The 11,569-nt window shown below is 34.1% G+C and overlaps 1 protein-coding gene across 1 annotated transcript; it reads right to left on the bottom strand.

The window, feature by feature from the left end:
• Positions 1-9,197: 9,197 nt before the first annotated feature.
• LOC149206885 (protein argonaute 10-like) lies at positions 9,198-11,312 on the bottom strand. Its single transcript, XM_089397821.1, has 9 exons — positions 11,248-11,312; positions 11,001-11,134; positions 10,770-10,903; positions 10,517-10,614; positions 10,255-10,387; positions 10,032-10,148; positions 9,774-9,881; positions 9,624-9,683; positions 9,198-9,320 (listed from the first exon to the last, which is right to left on the bottom strand). The coding sequence occupies exons 1-9, from the start codon at positions 11,310-11,312 to the stop codon at positions 9,198-9,200; spliced, it is 972 nt and encodes a 323-aa protein (XP_089253947.1).
• Positions 11,313-11,569: the final 257 nt, after the last annotated feature.

Genomic DNA, 11,569 nt, shown 5'->3' with positions numbered 1-11,569 from the left:
AACAATTCCCTACTAGTTGGTATGCTTTTTCAAATCTTGAGGCTTTGGCTGTTTTTTTATTGGTTGCTTTTTTTTTCCATAACATTGTTGGAAACCTCAATTTTTGTATAGATTATCTAACTTCACACCATGTGCCATAATTATGCAAGTGTAGAATGTTATTGCTTCACTTCCTTATTTCTTGCCAGCATGATTGTTGTTGCACAATTTCTCCGCGACTTGATTGTTCGTCATGAGGTAATGGTTGTTTCTTAGCCAAAGCTAGCACCCTCTATAGTGATCGTTGTTTTGTTTTCTATGATTACATCAAAACCCCAAGTTTTGTGAGATCTCTCTTAGATTAGTATGCTTGGCCTTTATATGGTTATGGTTGACTCTATTATATGATGAAGACATAAAATGTGATAAAGATAACATTTTTTTTTGAAGGGGAAACTACTTGGGCTCTTATTTGCATTTTGTGGATGGCACGAATACTCATTAATGTTGATTCTAACCCCTAACCCAATCTAGACATTAATTGAGATATGTGATAACATAAGGGATCAACCAAAAGACCTCTTGTATGATAGTAACGGGAAGAACTTAGTCTTTGAATCAGACAACGTAAATTTAAATATTCTTGAAACTAATACTTTGGCTGCAGAAAATGAGGTGCCTCTATCATGTACAAGATCCAACACAAATACCAATGGGGACACAATAAATAGTTCACTAGAATGTCAAAGCCACACGTTTTATCGGTGCCTGTGGGCCATTTACACCAGGTGGGATACATAATAAATACTTGACTGGAATTTCAAGCCGGAGGTTGCACCGACATCTGCGCATTCACACTGGTTGGAACACATAATTTATGATACATATTTGACTCGAATTTCAAAGCCAGACGTTTCAATGGAATCTGTGTGATCGTTTAGATGAGATAAAAGTATATATTTTTGGTATAGTTTAAAAATTATGTTTTTTTTTGCATTGAAAATTATGGAAATTCCGATCATATTTTGAAAAAGTTTCTATCATTAAAAACATGATTCAAATACTGCATATTTAAGAATTTTTGAAAAATTTTTTTGCCTGGATTTTAGCCGTCCGAGCAATTCCTCAACCTCCATAGAAAACTCCTATATTTTTTGGTTGAATTTGGCTAAAAATTTAAGTTAATCGTAAATTTTAAGAACATTTTAAAATTTAACACCAATTATGTTTATCAAATTTTAGAATATTTTAAAAATAGTTTATCAAATTCTAAAATATTCTTAAAAATCTTTATTGATTTAAAAATACCTAAAATATAATGGTAATTTGTTAAAATCTAGTTGTAAATTTTCAATAATTCAAATGCTTAAAAAAAATCGTACTAAATCTATATATATAAACATATTAAACAAAGAATTATTCGGCCGGATTCAAATTAAAACTCATATAATATAATTGTTAAATAAAGGCAATAAAATAGAATGGAAATTTAAATTGATTGAAGTTGACATAAAGTAATAACACTTTACAGGGTTGAAAGTGTATCCACGGTTGAAATAATGTGTCCACTTCAGTGTTGGTTAAAGAGATCCAAAAACACGTACTTTCCAGCCAAGCCATGTGAATGTGAGAAAGTGGAAAATAATATGGTGTTTTAACAAGGTGATTTTTTTTAATTTAATATTTTGTTTAAAAAAATATTTAATTTATAATTAAAAATGTTATAATTTTATTGTAAATTAAAAAATAAAATTAAAAATATATATTAAATTACATAATAATATTTATATATTTATTTTATTTTTATTATTATTATAATTTATATTAATTAAAATATAATTACAATAATAACATTACAAAAAATATATCACGAAATTCAACACAACCACAAAGGTCGCTAAATTGAACTGAGATGTGATTTTATTTATAGATAGTAAAATTAGTACATTGTATTCCAAATAATTCATCATATAAAACAGTAATATATCAGAAGCCCAATTATAATATCCAAATATTAATAGTTCAAGGTAAAAAATACCATGTCTCCATATAAAACTATAGCCAAAACAGAAAAAAGAGTATCATATATCAATATGTTCCAAATTAGTTAATAACCTGTGCCCAATGTAGTAAACAAACACTACCTCTCTTTGGGTTACTTGAACAAGCGTTTTGTTTATGGGATGATTTGTAATTCGACCTGATAAAACAAAAACTTCTAAAGTTTATCTAAGTGAATCAGTTAGGTTATTGACTAAATTGTGTTATTAATCGTATATTTGAAAAATAGATGATATATGATTAATCGTATATTTGAAAACGCCAAGGCAAATTGAGTTGGTATAAATGAATAAAGTTTCTAGGGTAATTACATAATTTATTAATTTTATATTTAAACAAGGAGTCATTGTTGTGGCGCTAGTCCCTGCCGGTTAACAAAACAGTTTGGTGAGTTATTATTATGAGATTTAGTTTGTGTTTAATTTGCATTATCATCAGAGCTGGTTTGCATTACTAGTGTGTTGTAGGCATGCTTACTTGTATTAAGATTTAGTGAATTGGATAGCGAATTGTTGTATGGAATTTTTGACTTTATGCAAAGAGTGAAATATAATGAACTTTGCATTTGTTAAGTAAGAATTGTGATAAATGTAAGATTAGTTTTAGATGTAATTTTCCAATGTGTCATGATTTAAAAATGTTTAGATTAATAATTAAAATGTAATAAAATTTAAGAGTGAATCATGGAAAACTTGACGGAAAAAAACTATAAAAGGTAATAGTAATGCATTATAATGTATGAAGAATTAGAGAGTGTTAAAGTAAGTTATGTATTTTAATAAGCACGAGGTATAAAATATATTTAAATGCATAATAATGAATTCACGGTGCATAAAAGATAGAATTTTGTTATTTTTTTACATTTGAATATTATGGAAATATTCATAAAATGATAATGAGCAAATAAACATTATTATGAATATAAATTTGTTAATTAAATTCGTGGTGGAGAGTGTTCAATATTTAGATAAATCATTCTCGAAAGTCAAAGAAGAACTTAAGCATTTAAAAATTATGGAGTCTTGAACCCATGATTAAAAGATTAGATATCTAGTAACATGTTTGGACATAAGTGATACCATTCAGGTTAATGTCAATGATTGGGGAATTATTCCATGGTCAAAAGAACAAAAGATATATTTATTTAAAAATATTGTTTATCATAACTTTAGTGTGAACTTTAAATTTGTCCAATTACTAATTAGCAAAGAAAATAAACCCTGCATCTAATTTCTAATTAGTAATTTGTTGCATTTAATTAATAATTTGTTGTGATGCAAAAGGACATGACTTTTGGTCTTTTTTATAGTTTTGGGTTAGTAAATATAGGATCTAAGTACAATAGCAAAGTAATTTTGATAAGTTTATTTTATAAATTAAAAACTAAAATAAACAGATTAAAATTAAAAAAAACATTTAAACTTTACGAGTTGAAATGTAAATTGATCATGATCTGCAAGAAAAAATTCATTATCTTTTGGTGTTGTATACTCTTGTTTTCTGCAATATCTGTGTTCCATTTAACTAAGTTAGTTTTTTATTGAAATTTTTTCGAAGTATGATGAAAGGACTTACGTCACAGATAAACAGATGCCATTAAACATAGTTGTTTTTCTATTTTGTGATTATCTTAATTAGGGAGTATAGTTTAATATAATTCATTTATTTGGCATAACATAAGCATAGGAGGTATGATGACATATAGAATGACGAAAAATGCGATAATTGAAAATAATAAAAGAATGGAGATTGACTATACCACTTCAAAGTTAATACAACTGGGAGAAATGATATTACATGTTATAAATTATGAAAATCATATTCAATTAACACTGTTTTAAAAAATACATAAAAGTTCATTTGAATGTGGGAATCTTTTTATTCAAGGAATTTTATTTCTTTGTGATTGGAAGTGTAATCTTTCCATTATGAATACTGAATAATAAAAATATTATAGGAAATTTATACTTAGTTAAAACTATAAATAATTTAATACTTATAATTAAATATGAATGGATAACCAGTATTTAATATTATATGGGTAATTTAAATCATAAAATGCATTATTTATTTAAACATCAAAGATAGAGTGTGATATTATAATTAAATAAAAACAAATAATAATAATATTTTTATATTGGATCAGAGATTTTTAAATTTAATTATAATTGGCATGTTTATCATGATTAATAATAGTAAAAAGTGTTTAATCACAATTAACATGGTTGTGATGCTAATGCATGGCCATCTCGCTAATCCATGGTCAAAATGGTCAATCATCATTAAAATGGTGAATGATGGTAAAGCGTGTGCAATGTAGTTAACAAATATTAAAAATAAACAAACCCAACTATTAAATAAATGAGTTCAAGTAACTAAATATAGTAGATAGAAAATGGTGAATGATGGTAAAGCATGACCAACATGGCTATCAAATATTAGAAACAAACAAACCCAAATATTAGATAAATGATTTCAAGTAACTAAATATAGTAGATAGTAATTTATATTTATGAAACTTGTTCAAATTGAATTATAACATTGATTTTCTACATAAAATCAAATATATAACACATAAAGAGCCTAATTTATTAAACATTAGCATAATGAATCAAGAGCCATAGAGACAAAATAAAAACTGCCAATGCCAATTTTTATCAACTAATAATTAATGCAACATTCCACTAGATGAATGTTCAGATACAAGATGATCATTTAAGAACATAGGATTTGTGCTGTAACATTTTGTCATTCTGTCAATACAATGTCATTTTGACAGCAATGACAGCACTTCATTCCAAGTCTGCATGTTTCAAAAATTTCAGTTGAAGGGGATCCCATGGAATTTGCAGAAATTTATGCTTCTTTATACCAGCCTAGCCACTGAATTTTAACAAGATCATTTCCAGACTTTCCTAGAATGGCTGCAATTGTGCGTTTAGATGTTACAACTTCAACTGTAGTTTTTGTGATAAGCTGACCAGCTGCTGTCACACTGCCAAAGGTGATATACAATGCCAAGGACATTAGTACAGAAATAGTGATCAACAAAACCAACATGATAGCAGCAATTGACAAAATTTTGCAAATGTTGTGTACCTTTCAAATCTGGCAGAAGTCCATTGACGAAGAATTGGGTCCTCAAACTCAAAGAAATTGCCAATACTGTTTATATTGCGATTTGACTAAATTTTGAAACAAAGCATATAGTTAGTACTACAGGGGTTGGTGTTTGCAGACAGATTTATGGTTAATTATCTTAAATAGAAATTTAATTGCAGCAAGGAATCTGCTTTTGTTCTAAGAAATCAAAATCAAAAAGTAGCAACAAAGGGACAGTAGACGAATTGTTGGCAAATGTTGGAAAATGTCGGAGGGAGATCAAGAACTGCATACAAAATTCCTTCCAGACTTGTCTGGTAAATGTTGTATGTACATCAAACATAACACGACACTTGTTTGGACATTATTCTGGTGTACTGATCTTCATGTGATATGGTTTTATGGTTTCTTTTAATGCTCTAGATGTTTTAAGTTAACAAACTAATCTAATTGTAGAAAGAAAAGGGAAATACTGATTCACCTCCCTCTCAGTATTTCCCCTTTGTCTCTTATTCTATAAAAGAGAATTGTGGCACTTCAATGTCATGTTAGACAGATAGAGTTTTGAGCTTGTTGCTTTGTACATCATTTCTTTCAAGATATCAAAAGTAATGTGATTCAGAGCTGCAAATTCTACTTGTTGTCCAAAGTTTTCTGAATTATATGTTTGTAGATCTAGCATTCCCATAACACGGTATTCAATAGAAACGTGTAGGGCATATTCAAGGGTAACTGTCTTTCATATTAGTTATAACTTACAGATTATCCTCAGAGAAAGTTCCTGCCGTCAATTATCCGTATGACTAATAGTTTGTCATGATTTTGTTTAATGACTTGATTTTGAGACACGAAAGAACTCTGCATATGAGATCACTTATATAATCGGCTCTAATTTCACTGTTTAACGTGTTGCTCAGTTATATTTGGGAGTTGTGTTTTTGACGCTATTGCTTTACATGTTACAAGTCAAATGAATTCATGGTCATAAGCTAATATACAAGTCAGTAATGTTGGAAAATAATTCAAATCAAATTGGATGAGTAGATGGTGTTGACATCCCAATACAACAGAGCAACTGATTGCGTTGATTAAGCTTGTTGAATGTTTTCTTTCAATGCAATGGCCATTAGTTCATTTTATTGCCATCAATGTTCTCATAGAGGTTCCACTTCAAAATCTTGGCCACGACTTGAATAGAGAACATGACAGTAAATGTCCAATATCCTCCAAAAGAATGCAGCAACAGCTGGATTAACCAAGAAGAAGAGGCCTACAAAAACCACAAAAAAACTGCAGATCAAGTTTGATTTCAATCTTCCAAGACAAATGAGGTCACTGTGGGGGCTCAAGGTGGCTTTTTTCCAGCCAGTGACCTTATGTGTCCACTGGAACCGAAAAATTATCTTACATGCCAAAAAACAATACAAGTAGTCATTAACCTCTGCAGCAGTATACAAATGAAATGTATCCACGTTATGCTTCATTTTTATTTATATTTTAAGATGGCAAACCTTAGGACTCAAACGAAACTCGACGCTTAACAGGCACCCACATTCTCACTGATTTGGGAAGGGTGATCCTGCTTCAAATATTGACAAAATGTGGTTGGTTTAAATGTCCCTTGTAGTTTTACTATCACTTTTCAAATTTCATACTTCATGCTTTGACAATTTAATGCAAAACTCGGTTTTGAAAATATTAGTAGACTCGTCTTAACAATATAATTGACGGTGTCGTACAGTAAGAGTTTGACAGGGGCTCAGGAAAAGCTGGGGGAGAACTCCGCAACTAAAAAATACACTAAAGTTGATGAAAAAATATATTTCCACTAATATGAAAGATTAAAATAAACATGTAATGCAAATTTTAACTCATAAATCGTTTCGACCTAGACAAATAAAAGTACATACAACGAAACACCATAGATTCTGTACAGATGAAATGTTTGCAGTTGGAAATCCATCAGAAAAAAATAAAAACAAGAGTTCATCGTTTTATGGATGTGCGGCAGAATCTGACTCGCGAGACTTAGGAATTCGATTCGTCAAGTCGTGTTTGACTTAAGACATTGAGTCAAACCCACAAGTACGACACAAGAACAAGCCAGACTCGGAATCGAGAGGACTTTGCCTGGTTTCCTCACAGAACAGAGGCAAGCTGAGGATTCGAAGTCCACTTGGAGGAATCCACCAACAATCGTTCTAAATGCTTCAACTTTTCATTTTCACCCAACAGATGATCAGTCATCAATTCTCCTGGACTGCCAGGATTCTCATACACAATACTAAAAGAGTTCCAACTGATAGAAACAAGACTCTACAACTCTACAAGAACTGCTGAGCTTACGAGCTGAATCAAAACTTCCACAAAATGTCCTGTGAAATCAGTAAGACTCGGTTTTAGCTAATAATTTTGCCGATTACTGCATCTTTCGGAATGTACGTTCGCTGATTTGCTAGCAAAATTAGTTCAGGGAAAACAATAGAAGTAGCTAAGATTTAAAATGACCATTGATTCCAATTAAGATATCCGGTAACCGTAACATTAAGGCATTATATTGACAAAATTGCAATATTTCTACTACTTTTTCGGAAAGAGAAAAAATGCAAATAAGATTTAAAACAACCAGATTTAAGAAAAAAAAGCAAAGTTCGAGGCATTGTCTTGACATTAACCGCGATTCGACAATTAATGCCTCAAGATCATATATATATATGGAAGCAAATCGATTCGAAAAGAAAAAAACCATTAAGCCTGCCCAAAATTGGGGAATTCTTTGAGTGATTAAATACCTTTGAGCAATTGTGACTTATCCCTGAGATCTGCACTGTAATATACTGCACGGCCCGATTGCAATGCCTGGCCCAGGGTTCCATTCTCCTCGGCCTCGTCCAATACAATTTCGGGGGCCAAATCGGCAATTCTTACAGTCCAGAGATCGGATTGGATGAGCTTCACTACCAAATGGCGAGCTGCGAAACCCCGGCCACCTGTAACCACGCAGCAGGCGCGGTCCATTTCCTCGCATTGTCCTTCAATTTGCTCCTCCGTCGCCATTGAAGCCTTTTGAAGCCGAATTGGCTGCCACTGAATGGCTCTGAAGGAGATTCAATGTTAAATAAGTTGGAGAATCTAAGGAAATTGCATGAACGTTCCAAGTGCTCTTTGTTTTCGTTTTCTTGTCGTGTGTATGTCTAAAATGTCCTGAGGTTGTTAGAGGGGTTATGGTTGGTAAAAGTGTTAAATGGCTGCATGGTTTTGTAAAAGCGAGGTTGGTGTGTTGCCGAACTTACCAAAGCCACACCGAGCAGGCAGCAACTCCACCGCAGACGAAAAATCGCACAGACTGCAGAGCTAAACAAGCAAGTAACAATACCCGAGCAGGCAGGAACTCCACCGCAGACGAAAAATCGCACAGACTGCAGAGCTAAACAAGCAAGTAACAATACCAACCCAAAGGCCGCGAAGACAGTAAAACCCAAAGGCCGCGAAGACAGTAAAACCCAAGCCAAACTTTCCAGCATCTCGAGGAGGAACAGCTGGCCGCCGATCAGACCACCACAGCGCATGCCGACCACAGCTAAGACAAACCCTCAGTATTCAACCAGAATGCCATTAACTTATAATGCTCAAATAACCATGGACTCTTGCATGCAGGTAAGAGAAACCCTCAGTATTTAACCAGAAGACAAACCCTCAGTATTCAACGAGAATGCCATTAACTTATAATGCTCAAATAACCATGGACTCTTGCATGCAGGTAAGAGAAACCCTCAGTATACCCTCAGTATTTAACCAGAATGCCATACAGTAGCCGAACTTACCAAAGCCACACCGAGCAGGCAGGAACTCCACCGCAGACGAAAAATCGCACAGACTGCACAGCTAAACAAGCAAGTAACAATACCCAAGCAGGCAGGAACTCCACCGCAGACGAAAAATCGCACAGACTGCAGAGCTAAACAAGCAAGTAAAATACCAACCCAAATGCCGCGAAGACAGTAAAACCCAAGCCGAACTTTCCAGCATCTCGAGGAGGGACAGCTGGCCGCCGATCAGACCACCAGAGCGCATGCCGACCACGTGCCCTTCACCTGCGCCACGTGCCCTTCACCTCGAACGATGCGAAGCGCGTAATAAGACCCCAAATCCTTTCCACTCTCAAAACCTTGGTTCGACTTAGGTTATATCGCAAATATAATCAAAAATCGCGTCGGTCAACCCAAAGTCAGCGATCTATCGATCGCATATAGTCCCCGGCAGGGACTAATAAGATCAAGCTGCTGAAAGGTATTTTATCATATGCACAGCTCGGTACACACATGCAGTAGGGTAAAATGATGTTATGTTGTGCAAGAAAATTCATATGCTCCCAAATCTGTACAAAATGTTAAAAGACAAGCTGGGGAGAGTCAAACAAGTCGGCTACCTTATCCAACTAAACCATAGTTTCTACAATTTGGAATTAATATATTGCATACCTTTCCTCTCATATTCCATGAACCTTCTCTTGGATTTTCTTCATAAGCCTTGTACATTATCTGCAATGAAACAAACGATACAGAATCCACAAAAAGCATTCAATAAATATGTTAGAAATAGATAATGCTCAAATATATGATCACAGGTACCTTTGGTGGAGGTAAGACCCTCCCGGGGACTTCTGTCATCAACGTGTTGATTTGAATACCAAATTCGGCAGCATCTTTGGCAGTTGAATCTCTCAATTGTCCTCCAATCTAAAACACATACACACAAGTATATTGATTCACTCTCTTGGTGTTGACTTTTGAAGATAAAACGAAAAAGGTAACGTTATTTCTGCTTAATACTAAAATGCAAGAACGTATGAAACAACATTGCCACGGATGAACGATCTATGGACTTACCACTTTAGTTCTCTCCCTTCGGTCTTGGGGATGTAAACAAGTTAGATTTAATAAACCACTTCGTTGTTGTTCGGTTAGAACTTTGATATAAGGCTGATCCATTTGAATCCGACAAAGCTGCATCCGATAATTTTATAAATGACATGATGATGCCATAATAGAATAACTCAATAATTCTACAACAACCACATCACAATATTTCATAAATACGATAAGAGTTTACCTCGATGGGAATATATTTCTTTTTCTCTTTATTACCGGCTTCGATCGCCGGAAAGCCCCGCAATCGGAGAGTCAGCTTGTACTGTTGTTGGAAATAGTCGACAATAGAGAGTTTCACTCCATTGCTATCAAAACTGTTTAAATAAAACAATGCACGTGCTTTGAATTCCTAATAGGAAGAGACAAAAATCTGAGCAATATCTAGAAAGCCAAATAAAAACAATAAATTTCAGGAAGCCCCTTAAACCTAAGAATTAACACACCTTAAAACCTCCAAAGGCCTATCAGTCAAACCTTTAATTCGATAACTATGCCTGATATGAATAGTTTCGACACGAAGACCTTTAAGCAACCTTTTCAACTGCCGCACAAACAAAAATTATATAAAAGCTACAAGTCACTTGGTCATATTTATGTTCCAGTTAGCAAAAGGAAAGGAAATCCCCAACTAGAAAAAGAAATCATGTCCTTGCAACCAAAACAGCGTGAAGAAGAACGCAAACAAACTCCTCATACCCTGGATCGCATCCCGTCACCGACGGAGTCATTTCTAGAAAATTCGCGGTCCAACCCCCGCACGTCTTTTCGAAAGGCCTCACTAATAAAGCTTGGTAACTCGACAGAGTCATAGAAGGGCGCCGCAGCAATGTCTACGGCACAAAATTATTATCTCTTACACTTGTGTATATCAAAATTCAAGAAGATTTAAGAATTTTTCTCAAGCTGGTTATCAGAACAACACCGTACCTATATTTAAAGTGAGAAGATTATCTTGCACGGGCCGAATAGATTGATAAAACCCCCGATAGGCCACCAAACCCCCCTGAAGCTTCTCAAAGCCAAAGTGTTTCCCAAAGAACGATCTCCCTTTTTCAATGAAACTGCCAATGGAAACATTAAATATTGTAAGCATTTATAGAGCATATTTTATGGCAAATCCAAAAAGCAAAAAGAGCCACAATGTTATCATTTATTTGGTAAATTGCAGGCTTACACTCTCAGAGCTGCTTGACGAAGCACCACATCCATAACCTGCAATGCTTCTTGCGGAAGCGACATAACCATGGACTCTTGCATGCAGGTAACAGAAACCCTCAGTATTTAACCAGAATGCCATACAGTAGCCGAACTTACCAAAGCCACACCGAGCAGGCAGGAACTCCACCGCAGACGAAAAATCGCACAGACTGCAGAGCTAAACAAGCAAGTAACAATACCCGAGCAGGCAGGAACTCCACCGCAGACGAAAAATCGCACAGACTGCAGAGCTAAACAAGCAAGTAACAATACCAACCCAAATGCCGCGAAGACAGTAA

The sequence above is a fragment of the Pinus tabuliformis genome, chromosome 1_2 (assembly GCF_031772625.1).
Source record: "Pinus tabuliformis cultivar Carrire ecotype Pingquan chromosome 1_2, CPIR1, whole genome shotgun sequence".
Taxonomy (NCBI): domain Eukaryota; kingdom Viridiplantae; phylum Streptophyta; class Pinopsida; order Pinales; family Pinaceae; genus Pinus; species Pinus tabuliformis.
The sequence above is the reverse complement of the archived record's forward strand: the minus strand, read 5'-3'. Positions and strand labels throughout refer to the sequence as shown.

What these genes read in the sequence shown, in the direction of transcription:
- LOC149206885 (XM_089397821.1), bottom strand. Translation starts at nt 11,312, where the DNA reads ATGTCGCTTCCGCAAGAAGCATTGCAGGTTATGGATGTGGTGCTTCGT. An exon ending in GTGACGGGATGCGATCCAGG is followed by an intron (nt 10,615 to 10,769) that starts GTATGAGGAGTT and finishes TTTGTGCGGCAG; the next exon opens with TTGAAAAGGTTGCTTAAAGG. An exon ending in AGGCCTTTGGAGGTTTTAAG is followed by an intron (nt 10,388 to 10,516) that starts GTGTGTTAATTC and finishes TTATTTAAACAG; the next exon opens with TTTTGATAGCAATGGAGTGA.